The sequence below is a fragment of the Bubalus kerabau genome, chromosome 14 (assembly GCF_029407905.1).
Source record: "Bubalus kerabau isolate K-KA32 ecotype Philippines breed swamp buffalo chromosome 14, PCC_UOA_SB_1v2, whole genome shotgun sequence".
Classification (NCBI taxonomy): Eukaryota; Metazoa; Chordata; class Mammalia; order Artiodactyla; family Bovidae; genus Bubalus; species Bubalus kerabau.
In genome coordinates, this window is record NC_073637.1 from 17,533,530 (window position 1) to 17,556,098 (window position 22,569).

Here is a 22,569-nt window from a genome sequence, read left to right on the forward strand (position 1 = left end):
CCAGTTATTTGGGGGGGTCTGGTTAGCTGAAGTTTCCCTTTTTGCTCAGATGCCTCTCTATCGCGTTCATCTCCTTCAAGTGGTAGCTTCCTAGACTTTGGCTTATAACATGTTGGTAGATCCTTCTGAGATTTGCACTGTGTGTTAGGATGGTTTGAATACGTTTTTTTTGGTCCCGATAGAACTAAATTTGGTTTATGCAGCCCAATAATCACTTCCTTTTAAATGTGTTTTCAGGCGGTTATTGAGCAGCTCCTTGTCATTCCTTTTTTCAAAACTGTGATCTTTGATCTAAAAATTCTTCTGACTCTTCTTTTCAACATTTAAATGCCTTTATGCATTTAACTGTGGATTTGGCATTCCCTTTGATATAGACACATATGGGATGTGATTTTCACTTGTGACTAATTTTACCTTAAATTTCACTCTGCAGCTGTATCACCTTTTGCCACATTCTGTATTTGACGCTTTTTTACTATCCTATAGATAATGGTAGTTCATAGCCTAAAGGTATTTAAATATCACTGTCAAAAAGTATTTAATTTAATGTTTTTTGGAGTTTGATTAAACTTTATCTGAAAATCATTTTAAAACAACTTGACATGTGCTCCAGCCATGGGTGAATATACCTATTTTTGTGGAAGGCAGGCTTCTTGAATACCTATAGGGCATAAACCTAGGTGGGGAGTTGGGGGCTGGAGGGACCAGGCGAGAGCCAGGGGTCCATGCGTGGGGCAGGGTCAGTCTTGCTGACAGGTCAGGGCAACAGGACAGAGGTAGCAGCAGGGTGGAAAAGCGTGGGACTGGCCCGAAGCCCAGGCTCTGAGTGGAGTCTCCTGAACCCTCATCAGGCCCTGCTGCTTGGCATCAGCTCGTGACTTTTGAAGTCCTAGAGTTGGCTGTAACCCAACTGGGGGAAGTAAGAGTGGATCAGAAATAGGAAACATTTTGTACTATTTGCCCATTTCTGCCACCTCACCATGCAGTCAGCAGCCTTATTTCTCATTTAATTAATTCTCATATTGTTATTAATTTCACTTAAATAATTATGGTAAAGCCTTCCGTTTCCATCTATAACTACTTTTATCAGAGACATTGAGGGAGGAAACTGCTGGAGCATTTTAATATGTTAACCCTTGAGCCTGACCATTGAAATAGTTGAATGTGTCATCTTTCACCCGAGACTGCAGAGCTGATTTATAAACCTAATAAACAGACTCCCAGAGTCCCATATCAGCATATTATTCACTGTTATATGTAAGTTTTAAGGTCTTTACATTTTTTTTTTTCATTTTCACCCCAGCTTGAACTTTGGATCCTGGTTTCCTTAGTGACTTTCCAAGTTACAATAAATTACACCTAAAAGCTTTTCTTGTGAAAGCATCTTAATTGACTTCTTACAGGAATATATTCTTCATCTCTCTTTTTAAGGAAGAAGAAAAAAAAAAAACGTTGCATTCTCTAGGACTGACAATTACAAACTAGGAAGATGTCTGTTTAGATGGGAAGTAAAGACTCTTAGCAAGGCAGGGGAGGGAGCCTGGGTTGCAGCTTTCAGTGGCTGTGGGTTTAATCGCCCTAATATAAAATTCCGTGGCAAACCATGGACTGTTTTAACACAGGTAAGACTGCTGCCCGAATCCCAGTTTGACTTTATTGTTTTCCTTTTTGTGTCAATTGTGTGCCCTGCACTTTCTCGCCGTGTGCCCCGCCAGTGGACGCTCTCGGTAAGTCTGTCATCCTGAATCTCTGGTGGCTGATCACGGTGTGGGCCTTGCTGTGGGCTTTCCGTGGTTGTCCAGACCTATGCTGGTTGCTTCAGTTTTCCTCCCAGTTCAGAACAATCAATGGTGCCTACTTAATTTTCCATAATTTTAAGAAAATTGTGTGTGCGTGTGTTTCAACCAATCATTTTCTTTTTTTTGAAGTTAGACCCTTTAATGGGTTAGCTTAACATTCTAAGAGTCTTTACATCCTCATAATTCAGTATTAGACTCACGGAAAAAAGAAATACAGAATGACTTAAACCCTCATTTCCACAGGAAAAAAATACATGCATACATACATATCTAAGTGTATATGTGTGTATTTACATCACAGACAAAACATGGAGAGCTATACTTAATAACTTCTCAAAATAATTCCCAAATCGGATTTGGTTTTATTAAGCTTGCCAACTATCTTTAACTTAGTCTTCCCAGGACCATTTGGTTTTTTCAAAACCAATCATTTATTTTTAAAAAAAATCAAAAAGTATTTCTTATTTCAGCAGAGTTTGTGGAATGTTTCATTTCGAGGGTATCGGATCTTCAAATTCAATAATCACAGTGATTCTTCTTGACTAAATGTTGACCCTCATTCTGTGGGCAACAGCGCTAAAACTTCAGGTCGCTTTCGGCGTCTCGTGGCTGTCCCTCTGTCTCAGAAAGGTCTGTCTGTGGGCTGTCCGTGTGGTTTATCTTGCCTGAGTGTGCCTGAGTGTTCTCTGAGCCTTTGCACTGAACAGCTCTAAAGAGATTTTTGCATTGGATTCTGTCATCTACAAGGAACCCAAACCACATGGGTCCCCGCTAGCAGGTGGGGCCAGGATGACCTGCTGTCTCGGGGGACACAACTCTGCCTCCTTCCCATCATGGTGACATTGGGGTAATGTCCCCCACTTTTTAGAAGTGATAATCCTTTCCAGCTTCAATGCTGTGGTTATGACACAGCTTAGTGTCCCTTTGGGAGGAAGGTAAGACACAGTCCCTCTCCTGCTTATTGTGATAAAATTCACACAACATAAAATGTGCCATTTTAACCCCTCTAAGTGTACATTTCATTGGCTTGAGTGCATTCCCAACGCTGTGCAGCCATCACTGCTGTCTAATTTCAGGATGTTTTCATCACCCCAGAAAGACGTCCCCTGCCATTTAAAACAGTCATGCCTCATTCTCCCTCCCCTTCAGCCCCTGACCACCGTTCATGTGCTTTCTGTCCATATGGATTTGCCTATTCTGGACCTTTCTTATAAAGGGAATCATATAATATGTGGCCTTTTGAGGACACAGAGTTTAATTAAAACCTTTGCTTGGAAGCCTGGTGTGAGTTGTCTGTGGAATAAATGGGGCATGCTATTTGTTTTAAATGATGGGCAGTGGGATTAGGGATGAGTGAAGGAACCACACAGCCTTTTGACTCTGTGACTTGGATTCTGCTCATCCTACAAAGAGTCCCTGCAGCCCCCTCTAGTTCTCTCTCTTGCAGGGGCCGGCTCCCAGAGCTAAGCCACAGTGACATAGGATCATAGCAGTGAACTTGGGCATAAAGATGTAAGAAAGCTATTTGACTTAAAGCCCTATTAAATTTTATTTTACAAGTTTTAAGTCATTTTTGAACTTGGACATGTATATTTTAACAACAGTTCATGATAGTTAAAATGTCTTGGTTTAACAAAAGAAATATATATATATGGAACTTTCTTTCAGTTGGGTCAGAAGTATTTACCTTGACTCCTTCAGAAGTATTTACCTTGAATCCTGCTTGAGCAATTAAGTGAGGGCCCCCACAGGGAAGACATTTATAACTCAATGACGTCTACTGAGACAGGGGTACATTGCTCCCTCCAGGAACGGAGACTCTGGTGAAGGCAAGCCAGTTATAGTTGTCCCTCGGGATTCAAGGGGATTCGTTCCAGGGTCTGCCGCATACTGTGAGATGCTCAAGTCCTATAGTCAGCCCTTCAAATCCATGATTCCACACCCACGGACTCCACCAAGGATTGTAAACAGTACATGAGCCACAGTTGGTTCAGTCTGCGAATGCAAAACCCATGGGTTTGGATGCCAATTCTATATTTATTGAAAAAAATCCATGCGCAGGTGGACCTGTGTTCAAACCCATATTATTCAAGGGTCAACTGCAGTTCAGTCTGGTGTGCTCAGCGCCATGATGAGTATCAGCAGAGGGTGCGGCAGTGGGGCAAGGCGCAAGAAACCCGTTTACGCTTGGTGTGGGCAGGTGATGAGGAAGATGACAAGGGATTGGCTGGTGGAGAATGGGGCAGGGGCTGCTCAAGGTTCAGGGAAGTGTGTGAGCCATCATCATTTACACGGGGGCACCAGAACCAAAAGGAAGGGTGACCATGCTGCAGGGTGGGGGTTGTGGAATGTGTGACCCTGAGTCAGCTTTAGGGGTGAACTGAGAGCCACAGTGACCTCCACTGCCCATCCTCAGCTACCTGCCTCCAGATGGTTCTATTACTCAGCCCCATTTCTGATCAGACACCGTTCTAGACTGACTTTTCCCCCCATCACCCTTCTTTTCCTCCACACGGAGAAAGCAGAAAGCTGGAGTGATGCCGAGTCCTTTTCACTGGCTCAGTGGTTTCCATGGCCCCTGGCCGCATCAGCATGAATGTTTGCATTTCCTGGCTGGTTTCTTCTATGCTTTATGAAACTGGCAGAAACCCCTGATGCCCCAGAAACTACAGTCGTTGAGTGGATGATTCTCCCTGCCTCAGTGGTAAAAACCGAGGTGTCTCGGGCCCCTCCAACCACCCCCGTGCTTCAGTTTTTAAAGAGGAGTAGCCCTGAGAACCCTCTTGCCCAGAGGGACCTCCCACCTACAAATGTGAAGTCCAGGTTATCTGTTAGTGGGTCACCTGGCTTCCTTGCTGGGCATAGTGCAGAGGTTCTGTTCCCTTTGTTGAGTTAGGGGAGATGGAGAAGAGCAGACCGCTCAGAAAGAGGTGTGGCCCACACAAAGAGACCCTTCTAGTGGTTAACCCCATCTGCCATGGGTGTGTCTCCAGGCGTGGTCAGAAATTGTCCCCCCAGGACCTCCTGGGCCACCGGAGTGAGCATGGGGCTGGAGGTGGCCTGCCCTGAATTGCTGGTGATCCGGTTTGCGAGACCCAGCCCTGGAAGGAGGCAGCAGCGCCAGAAGTCTCCCCTGGATGTTTTCTCTAACCACCTCCTTCTGATGCATGTCAGCTCTCTGCAAAGTGACACCCCAAAATGAAAAATCCTTCCTGAATGCTGAGATGAGGAGGTACAAAGAGCTGGTCCATGGTTCTAGGCTGTTTTCTCCACTTCCTCTTCCCTCCAGTGAGCATCCCTGGAAGGGGTAGATTGCCACATCAGTGCGATTGGGAAACGTGTACCTTGAGCCAAAGGCAGTGATTGTTCTCTATTGGAACCAAAGCTGGAAAAGTTCCCTCTGAGGGCAGGGAGTGCCTGTAAATGCAGACAGGTGATCACTGAGACGCTCCAGGGCTTGTATGACCACGTGTAGCCTTGCGCTCTCTGTGGACATTTAGCTGCAAGCGCACGTAACACAGCAGGGAAGACCAATGGGTCACTGCTTCTTTCCACGCTTGGGAAAGGTGTGATAGGAGCCTGCGAAATATTTGAATGGGTGCAGTTTTACTCAATGGGACAACCTGTGTCAAGTGGACAGGGGAGGACTTTTTAATGAGTCAGCATTGGAGAGTTGCGGCCTGACATACATTCTGGCCCAGGAAATGCCAGGTAAAGCCATCAGCAGAGTGAGCAGGGAGAAAGGAGAGGTCAATGGATGCAGCCAGCCGTGCCATCCTGGGCTAACAGGCTGATGAGGAAAAGCATACCAAAGGGGCAGCCTGACTTCTTCGTCTTAACAGCAGCAGTGGTCAGGCTTTCCTCTTTAGACCCCGTGTGGTTCAGTGAGCTATCCCTGACTGTGGTCGGTAGAGATGTGGGAATCTAACTGAAGAAGCTCCTGCAGGGGACTGTTGCATATGTGGTAAAAGTGTGGAGTCTTCGGAGGCCAGGGGATTCCTATTTCATACCTGGGAATGCTGGGTTATAAACAGACTAAGCAGATCCACCCGAGGCCCAGAGCTGTGCGCTCCGCTCCTTTGCAGAGCTGGTCTCTGGGAAAGCCTTGGCCTGATACAGCTCATCAGGTGTCTTGCTTGTGACTCCGGCTGCAAATGGCTGATTGCAGGAGTCGAAAAAGGTGCGGAGAAATGTCCCTGTGCGCGAGGAGACTTTGTCAAGGTGTGGGTCACCTGGCTTCCCTGTGGCTGCATTTAGAAGCTGGCAAGATGCGTTTAAGGGGGCAGGGGGAGCACACAACAGGAGCCCAGTGTTTTTCTTGGTGTTAGTTTTGCCAGAAGCTAAAAAGGAGGACGTGCTTGAAATACCCATCCCCCGCATGCCATGGTGTTGATTAACCCCGAGAACGCTGAGTGGGTGGTGTGGTGCAGGGCTAGATGGGCAAAGGGGGGTATAGTCCTGCCTTTCTTGAGTTGCGAGCCCATCACAGTTTTCACAGGGTTAAATTGTTTCACTTCTGGCGCCTCTCTTTCATTCATAAATTCTCCATGACTGCCACAGAGGAGCCCGGTGAGCTGAGCGTGTCTTCACTCATTCAGGAAGTAGGTATCAAGGGCCTCCTCTGGGCTAGATCCCCTTGGCGGCTATGGAGGCACAAGTGGCCTCTGCCCTCAAGCCATTTCCACGATGGCAAAGGCATCTATGTTCTAACATCAGTTCTCTGACACCAACTGGGTATCCACCAAGTCACATCAGTTCAGATACTAACTACCTGGGGTGGGCTTAGACCCCATGCACTAAGAACAAGATTTTCTCCACTTCAATCACCAGCCACAAGTGGGGTCCACAAGCTACCCACCTGTGTGCCCAGCCAACCTCAAATTTAAGGTCTCCCATGAACCCCCTCAGGTTTGACAAGTTTGTTAGAATGACCCACAGAATTCAGGAAAACAGTGTTTCTTAGGGCTGCTTGTTTACTATAAAGGAAAGAAATGAACCCCCAGGTGAGGAGCTCCATAGGATGCAAGGTGGGTGCAGTCTCCGTGCCCCTGCCAGGCATGTCAGTGTATTCATTGGAGCTCGCTGCTCCAGAGTTTTTATTGCATTTAATGGTTATGGAGGCAGGCTGTCTCCTGCTGAGACGCCCCGGGTTTAGGAGGAGGGCTTTAAAGATGCTGTGTTCCTGCCAGTGGCGCCTAACACTTCCTAAAGCTCACCACGTGCTGGGTCTGGTGCTGAGTGCATGATGTGAACGAATCCATCTGCTTTCACAACCATGTGGACTTGGTGCTATTTTTTATGTTTAACAGATGAGTAGAAACTGAGGCACAGCCTGTTGAAAGAATAGCAGAAATAGAGTTTGTTTGAAAGTGTTCAAGCCCAAAAGCTTCCAGTCTTGTCTGATGAAATCTCTCCTCCTTGTGATCCCTGGTTGGTTTTGCTTTGGAAAAATCAGTCAAAAACTGCTGCAAGATATTAAGAGTAGAAGATGATGTATGTAGGAATAATGACAGCTACCTTTTGGTGGAAAGGGGGCATTTTTCATTCCAAATTCTAATCTCCAGCATCACCTTGCATGTCTGTCTCTGAAATTATATCCCATATTTCAGTATTTATATCCCTTATTGCATTGACTGCAGATGCCATCAGTGGTAAGATGCATTATTATTTTCTCACTGATTAAAAAAATTTTTTAAATGCTGTGTAAACTATGACTCCTACTGACTGTAAGATATATCTTAATTTTTAAAGTATAGACATGAAAAAGCAGGCATCTTCAGATGAAACACAGTATTTGCATGAGTGTGTCAGGGATATGGAAGTCATTTTATGGGATTCTAATCACAGGGCCTATGCGTGCTGAGCATGAAGCTAGAAGAAAGCAGGCTTCCGAATGGGAAAGACGGAGAATTGGCATCTGTCTGCATCCATTCCTAGCTCAGGGGCTCTTGCACGCCACCCTAATCTCAGTTTACCCCTCTGTCAAATGGGGGTGTTAATTCCTGCCTTGAACGTTTATGTAAAGATTAAGGAAAATGTAAATGTTGGGAAAATATGGAATCTTGGTTTCATTCCAGAAAGCTTTGTGAATTCTCCCTACCTACTGATCAAATTTTTTTTTTCTCCTTTGAGGGTTCTGCTTTGGTCCATGACCTGCTGCCTATTAATAGTGCTTTTGCCCCAGGAGCATTTTTTTGTAAAGAGAATAATCATATGATTTCCCCTGTTGGGGGAAGTAAAGGAGCTGCTGGCTGTATTCACCAGAATTCTCCAGCATGAATCCAGCCAAGACCTGGAAACTCGCAGGGGAAAAAATTCTCGAGACTGAGATGACTTTTTACAGAAAAGGCCACAAGCAGTGCTTTACTCAGGAATTTTGTCTGGAAAGCCTGTTTAAGCCCTCTCTTCTCTTGGCTGATGGGCGGCCCTGGAATTTGTTCGTTTTCCAGTGTTAGGCCATTTAAGGGCATGATGGTTGAACCAGTAAGCAAACTCACATTGTGCTATTATAAGTGCCTCATGGCGCTCAGTCACGTCCAGCTCTTTGTGACCCACTCCCCCCAACCCATGGACCATAGCCCACCAGGCTCCTCTGTCCATGGGATTTTCCACGCAAGAATACTGGAGTAGGTTGCCATTTCCTCCGCCTTGGGTGTCTTCCCAAGCCAGGGATCTAACCAGAGTCTCCTGTGGCATCTGCATTGATTGGCAGGGGGATTCTCTACCGCTGAGCCACCTGGGAAGCTCCTATCAAGGCCTCATTCATTTGCAAATATTTGAGTACCTGCCTTCCAGGCAGGTGTGCTGAGGTAGAAGACACAGTGCTGAGCAAAAATATTTGTGGTTTCTGTCCTCGTGGGGCTTCCTGATCACCAGGGGAGACTGCCTTCCGTGGAAGAACTGGAGGCATAAAGATGAAGTGAGAACTGGGAGGAGTGTTGTGAAGTCTGTGTAGAAGGAATCTCTGAGAATTAAATACGAGGATTTAGTCTAGTGAGAAGGTTCAGGGAGGGCTTCTGTGAAGAACTGTGGCCTGAGAATGAACAGATGCCCGACAGCTGGGGTTGGGGGAGAGGGGATGTTTAGGGGGTGGAGCTGGACGCTGGAGCAATGGGAGAGGAGGGGGAGGGCCTGAGGCCGGTCTCAGAAGCCGACCCACGCATGTCTCGCAGGGCAGGGTGTGTTCACGATGCTGGACTTTTTATTGTTTTGGCCGCACAGTGCGGTGGCATCCAAGATCTTAGTTCCTCATCCAGGGATCGAACCCATGCTCCCTGCATTAGGAGTGTAGAGTATTAACCACTGGACCACCAGGGGAGTCCCCACTGAACTCTCTTGAAAGCAGTGGGAGCTACTGAAAAGTGATAAGATTTGCATTTTGAAAGTAATTCAGGGCTGTTCCAGGTAAGTTCATCCAAATGCGGTCAGAGTGACCTCTCAGGGGCTGATGGAGCCGTCCAGGTGAGAGATCAAGGTGGCGCAGGAAGGGTGGGAGTAGCAGAGACGGAAGAGGATGAGTCAAGTCCACACGGAACTGCTGCGGCATCGGCGGCTCTCCCAACATTGCTGATGGGAGGGAAATGAATGGGCTTTTGTATATTAAATCAGTGCTAACACAACTCCAAATTTGTGGACCTAAAAAAATGACTGTAAGAACCAGTATATCCAACTGAGACATGGAATAATTTCTTCCACTTTTTTTTTTTTTATAAATATATGTTGTGGTTACTGAATTTAAGAAATAAACATTGTGTTTCTAGGTTATGATATATCCCACATGGAAATGTATTCACTATGACTATAATTATAGCAATCTTTACAGATTATACTTATTTTAGAATACTATAATTTGAAAGTCCTTTAATTATAACATAATACATATTTAAAATAACTTGACTAATCATAGAATGATTCAAATTTATATTTACCAGATTAGGTAACACTTGGTTCTAGTCACTTTGCTTTCCTATGTCAGTGTATTTTTAGAAGTCTGTCATTAATCACAGATAGATGTGCACCTTACAACTTGTGAAAGGAAGTAAAGATACCCATTTCCCCAGTTTCTTATAATTATAGGCTAGTATTGAAAGAAATTGCTACCATAATTAAACTTTCCGCCTCTGGAGTTAAGAACATGCTGACTTGGTCCATGGTCCTCCGTGGTCCTCCGTGGTCCCTTAGTTGGAGCATCCTTGGAGAGATTGAGAGGCTTACAAGAAGGCCTTGGGACCAGCCACAACCAACCACATGGCCTCACTGTGCAGGCTTGGCCAGGCTGTTTGACAGGTGGTAGAGAAACAGGGAGTTTTATTACCAAAGGGCTTGTATCATATACACAATCAGTGGGTGTGGATTCAGCTGCCCAAGCCAGCATTTTTTTTACTTATTTTAAAAAAGTTTTTGGCTGTGCCTTGCTTTTGAGATCTTAGTTTCCTGGCCAGGGATGGAACCCAGGCCCTTGACAGTGGAAGCGCAGCGTCCTAACCACTGGGACTTCCCTGGCAGTACAGTGGTTGGCGTTCCGTGCTTCCCCTGCAGGGTGTGTGGGTTTGATACCTGGTTGGGGGACTAAGATCCTGCCTGCGGTTCAGCCCAGTCAAAAAAAAAGAATAGGGAAAATTCTCAATTTCATGGGACTGGGGTGCCCGCACACTCGCCTCCCCGCAAGTCCCCCTGGAGAATGGAAGGGTGCTTTAACAAGTTTCTTGTCCACAAAACTCATGAAACCTATGACTCTGCAGCTGGGTAATGTGTGAAACTGGCTCCCGGGCAGAGAAACTGGAAGAACAGGTAGAATTATCGGAGTCAGGGAGGGATGGTGGCTGATAACACCAAAAAGTTGTCAAAGCAAATTTTCACATAGTTGTTGGATAAAATCCCTCCACATGGACTTAAACACTGTTTTGCTGCACCCAGCACATATGCTCACCTGACCAGTGAGGACTCCATGTGCAGACCACTGACTGTACTGGAATGCCATCTAAGGCATTTTCAGGGACGACCTTTGTCCCCGATTTTCCCCTTTTGTGCTAACTTAGAACTTAACTCCTGCCAAAAATCCAGTGACTTTTGCTAGTTGGATGTTCTTGACGCCTGACTGCCTTTTTGGCTCCAGAGGAAGCTTTCTCATCTGCTTGTGAGAAAATACAGAATATATTCCTACGTTCAAGGCAGTTTTCCCTGACCCTGTACTTTTTCAGACCAAATAACACATTGAATCTAAGTGTTCTCTGTGGCATTCTTAAAGAGGAGGGTACATGGTGACTGGTCAGGTCCCTTTCTAGGTGGCGGGTGGAATCCAGTCCCTCGACTTGAGGCAGCTGGTGGAGGAGGAGGAATCCAGAGTCAGAGGGTCAGGCGGTGTGCGCTCTGACTGCCCGCCCCTGCATGGCCCTGGACAGTCCTCCCCTTCTCCCCTCCTCTGAACTGGGAGCAGATTGGTTTGGATAACCCGTAGTGCTGCCTCCATGCTAACATTCTGTTTAAAACACCTACTGAGTACCTGTTGTATGTACCTATTAAATACCTTTTGAGTACCTGTTGTATACACCTATTAAACATCTATTGAGTATCTGTTGTATACACCTGTTAAACACCGATTGAGTACTTGTTGTATACACAGACAGCATTTCACTGCAGGCTAGGCTGGGAGAGTCCAAGCCTCTGTCCGGAAGGAGTTTAGAGATTCTTTCTCTGGTTCAGGTGGTAGGTGAGCATGGGAGCCCAGTGTGGAAGCTCATGAGCTGGTCTCCTGATGGTCACCTTCTTGTCCTCAGATCAGATTTACAATAGCCATGCCCTCTGATACAGTGTCTATTTGCCCAGGTTTATCCATGTTTATCCAGACTTCTTCTGTAAATATTCTCAGTCCAGGGGCCAAATGGTGTGTGTCATAACAACTTTACTCAGCAGTTGTGATGAGAGCGGGTACAGACAGCCTGTAAATGAATGGGTGTGACTGTGTGCAAATAAAACTTTATTTATAAAGACAGTAGCCTCACCAAGTTCTTGAGTTGTTGAAAAGTCTAGAAATGGGTGCCTCTGCGTATCTGGGGTCTGTGGATGGGGCCAGGTGATTTCCAGGCATGGGCCAGCCTCAGTACCCAGGCCCCCTTCAGTCCTCCACCAGCAGAGTTCTGACTGCGGGTCTTTTTGTTGCTGAGCTTGTCCTACAGGAAGGGCCTTCAGGACTCTCCACTAGGAAGTTAAACTAGCTGCCAAGGAGTCCCAGGGGGCTCCCTGGAGCCAGGAGAGCTGATGCTAGCCTGCTTTGTATTCAGGGACAGATACTTCTCTTCCAGACAGAGGCTCTTTTATTGAGCATGACCCAACAAAACCAGCTTGTGCCCATTTTTGGAAACATCCACAGGCCTTCACCTTGTTCTTCATACCTTAGCCTCTTCAGAATGCAAGTCAGGAGACATTACCCCAGGACATTTTACTTGTCGTAAATAAACCAGGATAAGCATCCCCTTTGGGCACTAGAAATTGGAAATGGCTGATCCTAGAAAAACAGCTTCTTTAGATCCTTTCTGGGTATAAATAAATGGTTTTTTAGAAGTCCCGGGGAATTGTGGTTTCCAGTCCAGCAGGGACCCGAGGGAGGAGGACACTGCTTCCAGGAGCTGCTGTTTCAGCAAGCCAAGCTCCGGGCTTTGTTTCATTTGCAGGGCGAGGTGACATCCAGCCCCAGCTGGACAGCGCGCTCCAAGACGTCAATGACAAGTATCTCCTGTTGGAAGAAACAGAGAAGCAGGCTGTCCGGAAGGCTTTGATCGAAGAACGCGGCCGGTTCTGCACCTTCATTTCTATGCTGCGGCCCGTGATTGTGAGTCAGTGGAAAGTTCCAGAAGGCTTAAACTGCCATTTCTGAGGAGACCCTCCTTGTTTATCTGGAGGCACTGAGAAATTGTGGTGTGTCAGGAATCATGATGGTGGAGTCAGGATTGTGGACCAGTAGTTGTCTGCAAGTTGCTGATGGCCACACGGCCCTCTCTGCGTTCTGAGCAGTGGTGGTTCCGCTTACTTTTTCTCCTCAAGATGGCCCCACAGAGTTGTCCCCAGATTTGGTCCCCAGACCAGCAGCATCACCTGGGAACTGGTTAGAAATGTGCATTCTCAGACCCAACCCAGACCTACTGAATCCACAGCTCTGGGGCTGGGAACCCCACCCAGTCATCTGGGCTTTTAAAACAAGTCCTCCAGCTGATTTTGAGACCCAGTGACCGAGATGAGTGCCAAGGAGTGACTGTGAGGTTAATAGGAGAAAAGCCTCAGTGAATCAACGCAGACTTATTTTTGAAGTCAATTAGTTGAATGCTTGAAAAGTTCTGCTGGAGCTTTTCTTGAGGCTGATGAAAATGCACCAGCTGCCTTCCCTCAGCCCTGGCAAAATGCCCAGATCTGAGTTGTCCCCCTGTGCGTAGTGCTTTCCCATGAACCGTTCTTACCTGGGTCCGCAGCCCCAGCTTACTGCTTTGGTGACGTCATTCTTCCGCAGGCCATAGTTTGCCTCGCTTGCCATTGATTAAGTTGATGGAAAAAACAAAGACGGGGGCAGGTAACCTCCAGTGAACACACATGTGCTGTCACTTAGGTCTGCCAAATCTGGACCAGAATATCCCCAAATGGTGTCATCTGCTGAAGTCGATTGACTTCCAGGGGGAGGGGGCAGGTGAGCCTTGGCCTGCGGAGGGGGCTGTGCTGCAGGATCCCACCCACAGGCAGACCTCTCTGCCCCCAGCAGGGGTGCCGACCCCCAGACACTTTTAGGAAGGCCTGTGTGTTTGTTGTGTAGCACACAAGTCACTCCATGGTTATGGCTGATTCCTTGTTCTCCATTTCCCCAAAGAAAGGGTTGGTAAATGGCTTCAGCAAAGATAAACCAGTTCCTGTGTTCCTCTTCTGAGAAGTTGAAAGTGTAGATAGTCTCCCTAATAAAAACAGCCGGATCCAGATGGTGAGGTGAATCATGCATGGTAACAGGTTGTGAATTACTTTCAGGAAGAAGAAATCTCAATGCTGGGGGAAATCACTCACCTGCAGACCATATCGGAAGATCTGAAAAGCCTGACCATGGACCCTCACAAACTGCCCTCCTCAAGTGAACAGGTAGGCATTGTGGGGTAGGTGCTCAGGACAACAAACCCAAGAGATGAAGGTTCAAAGTCCTGAGGGTTCCTTGCGGCAATCTCTCATTTAAAATGGTATCGTCTTTTACGTTGTGATATGCCGGGGTCCAGCCCCAGCTGATCCAGGGTATTCGAAGGAGAGACGGCATAGGCGAGGGTCAGGAAACAACTGCTTAATTAAACGTTAATTAAGGAATAGAATAAGGATAGCTCAGTAGGAAATTCAGTGGAGAAAAGAGGCTGAGTAGCTTGGTTTACGCGGGAGACCAATAAAACTTCAAGACAAGAAGTTTGCACCACTTACGTAGGCCGCAGGCGTCCTTCCGTTCTCCCGAAGGAGAGGAGACACTGAGGCCTCCCCGGTCGGATCTTAGAAGCCCAGGCATAATTAGTAAGCATGGTGGGTTCCGCGCTCCAGATGGAGACTCAACCAGAGTGAGAGAGAGAGAGACATGGGGAGACCAGTCTTTCGAGGAACTGATCCCAATTCTTTATTTTCCATGGTCTACTTTTATACACTGAGATGTTATGCAAAAGTCACGCGGGGTCAGCAGTCCTGACTTTTATCAAAGTCAGGTGCTTCATACAAATGTATACAGAGGTCTTAGGGGTGTTACATCATCTTCTGGCCAGGGGGCCTGCTGACAATTTACCACCCTCTCCTTGTGACAGCGGTCAGTCAACCAGGACACTTATTTCTCCAGGGGTGATTATTCTTAAAACAGACGCCACCCAAATAAAGTCACATTCCTATAGGGTGAGGGTGTAGTGGGTTTTAGTTAAGGAAAGAATTTACTTAGCCTAAGGTCTAACGTGATTTATATCAAAGGTTAATACTTATTTCTTCTATATATTCATTAATGTGTATAAGGGCAGGGGATGTGGAGACTTAGCAGTAAACATCAGCTCAACAAATGAAAAACCCTTCACCAATATGATTTCTAATCAGCCCATTATACTTATACTAATAATTTTCTAACTTTTCTAAGGAACCTGTTTTTAGAAGGTTTAAAGCATCTTGTGCCTCTCATGGTTGGGAGGCTGTGAGCAATCACATGTGGCCGGACAAGCCTGTCAGGCAGGCTAGAGAACCTTCAGAGGAGTTTGTAGGTTAAAACACTCTTGTCACGCCTAGGAGTTTTTATCAACTGGAGCTCTAGGTTAACTCCTTCTCCGAAAGAGGTGGTGGGGGACAGCCCCCCGTAAAGCCAGAGGTGTAGGTGAGAGCACAAAGTAGTAAAGTAGGCAGGCTCTGGTTATGGGGGTAGATGCTTGAGGATTTCCAGGGGGACTCCTGAGGCTCGATCCCGCCTTTGCGTATGTCAAGCCTCCTTCCTCATGACCTTTGCCATGGGCGGAGTGCCTCACGCCGGCCCCCAACAGTGATATGTGACCGTCATCCGCACAGGTCATCATAGAGCACCTACTGTGTGCCGGGCTCTGCTCTGAGCTCTTACGTAGATTTTCTGTGAATCTCCACCAATATCCGCACTTTACAGAGGACCTCGAAGCACTGAGAAATAGAGTCACTTAAGCAGGCAGTTACTGGTAGAACTGGGATTTAAACCAAGCTGTCAGTTTCCTCAGCCCATGCTCTTAATCATGTGTTCACTGACCCTCTAGAGATAAACTCCTCTAGGAATATGATGGTGGGTCTCTTGGTCATCACTGTAAATCATTCTCTGTGGATTTCTCCCATTCTAAGTAAGGAATGAATGAGGATCTCACTTATGAAAAAGGTGACTTTATGTTGATTCATTTGGTTCATGTGACATTAACACTATATTCAGTGGGGCAACAGCTGAAAAATCACATGCTTTTGCCTTTTGTATAAAATTCTTACTGTTGCCTTGGAAGCCAGCTCAGCAGACAAATTGGGGAGCTTATATTTTCCATCTTGCAAAATTGCCTTTATTAGACTACAGCCTGCAGGCATCCACTCAGTAAGCAGATATTTATTGAGCACCTACTATGTGAATAGAAACTAGAGCTTACATTCAACCAGCTCTTTGTTAAGTAAGGGAGACAGATGTAGAAGTAATTATGAAAAATTGGTTTGTTCTTAATTCTGTCAGGTTTTATTGGTCAGATGGGGGCATGAGTATCAAGTGACTAAGATGTAAGATCAGTTCAGTTCAGTCACTCAGTTGTGTCCGACTCTGTGACCCCATGGACTGCAGCACGCCAGGCCTCCCTGTCCATAACCAACTCCTGGAGTTTACTCAAACTCATGTCCATTGTGTAAAATCAACACATCCTAAAAGCATTATCATCTATGTTGTACTATAAACAAAAACCCTATAAATTCTAACCTTCCTGTAAATGTCTCTTATGAATTATAACTGTAAATCTTTTTCTTTTTGACAGGTATGTTGTGGTTTTCCTCTCCCCCATTAATTATGTCTTTGCTTGTCTCAGAAAAAGGAATATGACACTGACGGACTGGTACTCTGATTCTTCCAATGAAAAGAAAACTCTTCACAACATGTTTTTCTTTGATCCCCACTCTTCCATGATGGTGGAATTTCGACGTTAAGACAGTTGTTAAGATTTGACGGATAACGTTTCCCTTCTCAGCACTTTGCTGACCCTCCTGCTCTGTCCCCTTAGGTGATTTTGGACTTGAAAGGTTCTGATTACAGTTGGTCGTACCAGACCCCACCCTCTTCTCCGAGCACCACCATGTCCCGCAAGTCAAGCGTCTGCAGGTAGGTGAAGCCAGGCTGGGCTGTTGCCTTGGGAAGTGGCATTTTGCTTTACACTAATTGTGAATGTTGGAGCCAGGCTTGGGCTCTGAAATAGTGCGTTTTAAACAGGAAATGGTGATTGGGTGAAAGGATCACTCATGATTTTGGTCTTACTCTTTAGTTTTGAAATTAATTTTGGGTTAGAAGGAAAAATCCCATCAGACCTTAAATTGGTGGACACAGCTTTCTCTGTCAGGGTACATGGTACAAAATCTCCCCATTTTATGAATTCTCACTGGATTTTCCTGTTTAGCAGAGTAGAAACCACATGGGCTCCCAAAGGGTGAACGGGGTCGGTTCTCGTGCAGACGCATCTCGCTGTGGCCAGAACAGATGAAGGCAGTGCGAGTGGCTCCTGCTCTGTTCGCCCCCCAGTCTTTGTCTCAGGGCTTCACAAAGTGAATAGAATTCTTGGTCGGTTAACCTCCACCACCACCACCGTCACTGCTTTGTTAGGTGTTATTGTTCACTTGGTGACTCAGTCCATCGGAATAGTTCTGCCGTCGGTCAGCAGCACTGTGCCCTGGCAGCGTTCTGTTCAAGACCATTCTTGACTTGCTGATGGCCAAGTTGATTATTCCCTTCCTGTGAGGGTAAAAACACCCTCATGCATCATGTCCTTCTTGGTACACTCTCCCTGCCGATCTTTTCCTTTGACTTTTCAAAGCCGAATGGATTTCCTCTTCTTGTGACTTAGCGTTGAGAGTAAAGAACAGGATGGAGCTGCCGAATCTGTGTGTGAGAACCTCTCTCTACACACGTGTGTGTGTGCGCCTTTCATTTCATGTTTGAGCTCGTGCACTGTACAGGGAACGGGAAGCTCAGACTTGAGATGCTACAGCCTGACATTCTGCAGCCTGAGGGTGGTGGTTGGTTTCCTGTCATCTTTTGTGTGCTGTGTATATGTGTGTGTGTGTGTGTGTGAGACACGTCTACTGAGGTTTTTTTCTTTTTTTTAATTTTTTCTTTTTTTTAAATTTTATTTAATTTAACTTTACAATATTGTATTGGTTTTGCCATATAGCAAAATGAATCTGCCACAGGTATACATGTGTTCCCCATCCTGAACCCTCCTCCCTCCTCCCTCCCCATACCATCCCTCTGGGTCGTCCCAGTGCACCAGCCCCAAGTATCCAGTATCGTGCATCAAACCTGGACTGGCGACTCGTTTCATATATGATATTATACATATTTCAATGCCATTCTCCCAAATCATCCCACCCTCTCCCTCTCCCACAGAGTCCAGAAGACTGTTCTATACATCAGTGTGTCTTTTGCTATCTTGTATACAGGGTTATTGTTACCATCTTTCTAAATTCCATATATATGCGTTAGTATACTGTATTGGTGTTTTTCTTTCTGGCTTACTTCACTCTGTATAATAGGCTCCAGTTTCATCCACCTCATTAGAACGGATTCAGATGTATTCTTTTTAATGGCTGAGTAATACTCCATTGTGTATATGTACCATAGCTTTCTTATCCATTCATCTGCTGATGGACATCTAGGTTGCTTCCATGTCCTGGCTATTATAAACAGTGCTGCGATGAACATTGGGGTACACGTGTCTCTTTCAGTTCTGGTTTTCTCAGTGTGTATGCCCAGCAGTGGGATTGCTGGATCATAAGGCAGTTCTATTTCCAGTTTTTTAAGGAATCTCCACACTGTTCTCCATAGTGGCTGTACTAGTTTGCATTCCCACCAACAGTGTAAGAGGGTTCCCTTTTCTCCACACCCTCTCCAGCATTTATTGTTTGTAGACTTTTGGATCGCAGCCATTCTGACTGGCGTGAAATGGTACCTCATAGTGGTTTTGATTTGCATTTCTCTGATCTGAGGTTTTTTTCTATTGAGGATTTTTTCTTTTTGTTTGATAACGAAGAAAACTTTTATCTCATTAGTATAAAACAAAGCTGCGTGAGTCTCTTTCTATAGTTTTAGTGTCAACAGAAAATCCTGTCATATGGACAGCGCCAGCCCTGAGCTTGCTGTAGTGAAATTGCCATGAACTTTGCTGTCAGTCTCCACATGCCCTGTTCTGGCTGACGGGCGGGGCGGGGAAGCAAAACTTATGATAATTATCCTTGATCTCCTCCAGCACACTTGGCTATATCTGTTGGAACGTTAGCACCAAGTCATTCCAGTATAGAACACCAGAACACAGTAGTCAGCCCGTGACTGTCTTATTAGCTGGCCGAGTTTGTGAGATCTGATGAGAATCTCTTGCAGAGTTAGGAGCAGAAACCACAAATCTTCTAATCCCAGTCTGGGTTGTTTATTTCGCGCCTTCTCACGCTGTTACAGCTGCCCTTTATCTGTCAGCTCTGCCTGTTTGGACCAGGAGACTTTGTTCAGTTTTCTGGGTTTCGTAATTTGAGTGGTGAGACAGAGTGTAGGACATACTGCTTACGACTGGAAACGGAACAGGCAGAACTCCAGAGGGCAAGTGTCATTCTCTGACATCCTGTTTACTGTTCCATCCTGGAAGCAAACAGCTTCGATTGACGACCCTTAGTCCCTGAAAGCTGCCTGCCTCTTGCCAGGTGTTCTGTTTGCTGGGCTCACAGATAGTTGAACAGAGAAGTACCTGTGTTCAGGGTCAAGCCATTCATTAAACCACCAACTTTGTTAATATTAATAAAATGTAAAATACACAAACACAGACAGAGTTGCCTCACATACGGGTATCTTGAATTAGGCACACTTAGGATGCAGTCACCTTGAGGAATCTCTTGGTGCCAAGTGATGGTTGGCCAGGTTGACCCAGATGGTTCACCTAAGGAAGACACTTGGGTGCTCCAGCTAGGTCATGCCAAAGCCTTCATGTGGTTTTTGTGAGTAGAGGATATACACCTTTTTCGTGCCTCAGACAGACATCGAGTCCCCTGGCTTTGCTGGTCGGTGACACAGCAGAGCTGGGCAGCACTTGACTCTTTAAAATCACAGCCTTCCATCCTAAAGATGCCTCATTGCGCCGTTGGAGAACCACGTCTCCATAGCTGGTTTTCGCCCCTTGCTCACAGAGAAAAGACCTTTTGTTTACTCTCTTAATGATTGGGTGTTTTGAAAACATGTCTCCCCGTGTGCGCTGCTTCTTGGGGCTGGGGGCTGGTTGTGTGATGCCATTCTCCCCTGTCACCCCTTGTCATCTGTCCCGCTGCCCCCGCAGCAGCCTGAACAGCGTCAACAGCAGCGACTCGCGGTCCAGCGGCTCCCACGGCTCCCACTCGCACTCGCCCAGCTCCCACTACCGCTACCGCGGCTCCAGCCTGGCCCAGCAGGCGCCTGTGCGGCTGTCCAGCGTGTCCTCCCACGACTCAGGGTTCATCTCCCAGGACGCCTTCCAGTCCAAGTCGCCGTCCCCCATGCCACCTGAGGCCCCCAACCAGGTAAGGGTGTCCTTGGCCCCAGGAGCAGCTGCCACACCTGAGGCCCTGGATCAATCTTGATGGCTGTAACCAGAGAGGGTACCAGAGAGCTTGGACAGACCCTGGTCGTCTGACACCGGAAACCTCTGGTTTAATTTCTCATCTTTAGATGAGCTGATCTCCCTTTAGGGGGAGATAATATAAGTGGGGGTTAAAACTTATGATCAGGCTTCCCTGGTAACTCAGATGGTAAAGAATCGGCCTACAATGCGGGAGACCTGGATTCGATCCCTGGGTGGGGAAGATCCCCTGGAGAAGGAAATGGCTAACTACTCCGTGGACAGAGGAACCTGGTGGGCCACAGTCCATGGGGTCTCACAGAGTCGGACATGACTGAGTGACTTTCACTCATTCAAAGCTTATGATCACCATGCGGGTGATGGTTGTCACCCCATTGATTTGGAGAGTTTTCACACTTGTGTAGACAGGTATGTAGACAGACTCAAGAGTCTTGGCTGCTGTCTAGCGTCCCTGTGGCTGGCTTGGCATGATGTAGTCATTATCCCATTTGCACACGGGGACAGAGATTCTGCTGTTGAACAATGCCTCGGAGCCCTTCCTTGGCACTTTCAGCTTCTTGTATCTTCAGAGCCCATGCAGGTAATTCTGTTGGCAACTTCCTCCTGGGAGAAGGGGAGGTGTTGAGTCTCTTTGAATACAGTTGGGTTAGATGGCACTAAACGCCCAGCCCAATAGCTGCAGAAGAGCAGAAGGCAGGAGCTGGGCATCGAACACCCTTCACCTACTCCGCTGTGTCCCTTTTTTGTGTCAGTGGGTTGGCGTCTAGACTAGCAAGCACAGCATACAGGCAACCAGGAAAACATCCAGGATGTCCCCTCAGCGCCATCTGCTGGGGAGCATGGTGACTGCGAGCCCATTGCATATTGGGTTTGCCAAAAAGATCATTAGGGTTTTTCCAAAGTAAGACATTACAAACTTTTTGGTCAACCCAATATAATACATTTTGAGACCAGTCACAGACTTTGGCCCAAGATCCTTTGGATTCTGAAGGTCACGTGCTTGTCTTGTTCATCCAGGTATCCAATTTGCCTGAGAGTCAGCAAGTATCTCCTGGGTGCCAGGCACCATCCTAGGAGCTCCTGCCTGTTGTCTGTAGTCCGGCCAGCAGCCGCTTGGAGTGTTGTTATCCCTGTTTTTTGGGGGGAAACAGGCTAAGATGTAAAGCAGTTTGCCCGAGTGGCACAGTTATGTGACCTGCAGTCAGGGATCTGGAACGAGGGTTTCTAGCAACTGGTCTAGCGGCCTTTCTGCGCCACCCTGGCCGTAAGGTGCCCCTAGCAGAGTGTTCTGGGGAGCACTCCACGTCGAAGAAGCATCTGTCATGTTCTGGGAGCCAGACAGCCACTCACATGATGCGTCTGACGTTGATGAACCCAGAGCCACTCAGCCTGGAGCCCCGCTTTTGTCATTTCACGGCTGTCCCTGGGAGCGCTGTTGCCTCTCTCTGTCTTCCTGGGGTCAAGATTCAATTTTAAGCAGAAATGCTCGGAGCTGGGAGCTGCAGCTTTGAGTCCTCTACTTGGCCTAGCTGGGTGCTTTGGCTCACTCACTCGCTACAAGGTCCCGCCTTGTGTGGCACTAAACTGCACCTGTGTGTCTCGTGAGCCTAGAGTGAGTGTGGTAGAGAGGCAGCAGGGATTTGCAGCTCCTCAAAGGCTTTTCTAATGTGCAGTGTCATTCTGTGTGTGTTTTTAATCAACTGATGCATTAACAAAATATCGTGCGCTGACACCCCTTTCTAAAAAAAGAGGCCATGTGCTCCAGCTTTGCTGTGCATGTGTGGATCAGGCTGAATGAAGCAGGGTTTCTGCCTCCAGTCATGTCAAGGGAAACAGAAGGCGGGATTGTTGGGATTTACTTAAATCTGAAAGCCGGAGCCTCAGATAAATGCTTGGCAAAGCAACTCTAGGGTAGTTTGAGTAAACTCAGGGATGCTGCAGAATTTAATTGAGAATTCTGTTTTTCTTGAAAAAGGCATTATGGCTGCTTCTAAGGCAGAGGGGAAATTTAAGGAGATTGTACACCTCACATGGAGAAGGCGATGGCACCCCACTCCAGTACTCTCGCCTGGAGAATCCCATGGACAGAGGAGCCTGGTAGGCTGCAGTCCATGGGGTCTTTATGAGTCGGACACGACTGAGCGACTTTCACTTTCATGCATTGGAGAAGGAAATGGCAACCCATTCCAGTGTTCTTGCCTGGAGACTCCCAGGGACAGGGGAGCCTGGTGGGCTGCCGTCTATGGGGTCGCACAGTGTCGGACACGACTGACGTGACTTAGCAGCAGCAGCAGCAGTACACCTCACACAGGCCAGAGGGTATATGGTTTTCAAGGGGAAGTATTATTACCTTTATTTGGGTGGGAGGAAGGGAGCACACATCCATCAGCAGCGAAATCCCTCGGGTGCACGGGTGTAAATGAATGCTGCGTGGCAGGATGTAT

At 46.9% G+C, this 22,569-nt stretch overlaps 1 protein-coding gene and 1 long non-coding RNA gene across 23 annotated transcripts in view; one reads left to right on the forward strand and one right to left on the reverse strand.

Annotated features, from left to right (window-relative positions):
- The window catches only part of MTSS1 (MTSS I-BAR domain containing 1), a 165,119-nt gene that overhangs the window by 132,471 nt on the left and 10,079 nt on the right, over positions 1–22,569 (forward strand). For 19 of the 22 annotated variants that reach the window (XM_055545825.1, XM_055545830.1, XM_055545847.1 and 16 more), the window contains 5 exons: positions 1,716–1,727; positions 12,470–12,627; positions 13,803–13,910; positions 16,541–16,638; positions 19,847–20,066. In XM_055545825.1, the coding sequence (XP_055401800.1) occupies positions 1,716–1,727; positions 12,470–12,627; positions 13,803–13,910; positions 16,541–16,638; positions 19,847–20,066 (596 nt within the window). The remainder of the gene's footprint in view (positions 1–1,715; positions 1,728–12,469; positions 12,628–13,802; positions 13,911–16,540; positions 16,639–19,846; positions 20,067–22,569) is intronic. The other 3 variants (XM_055545848.1, XM_055545826.1, XM_055545836.1) reach the window with 1 other exon arrangement.
- Positions 9,233–13,368, reverse strand: LOC129626628 (uncharacterized). Its single transcript, XR_008702096.1, has 3 exons — positions 13,250–13,368; positions 9,900–10,074; positions 9,233–9,365 (listed from the first exon to the last, which is right to left on the reverse strand). It is a non-coding gene; the product is annotated as an uncharacterized LOC129626628 (long non-coding RNA).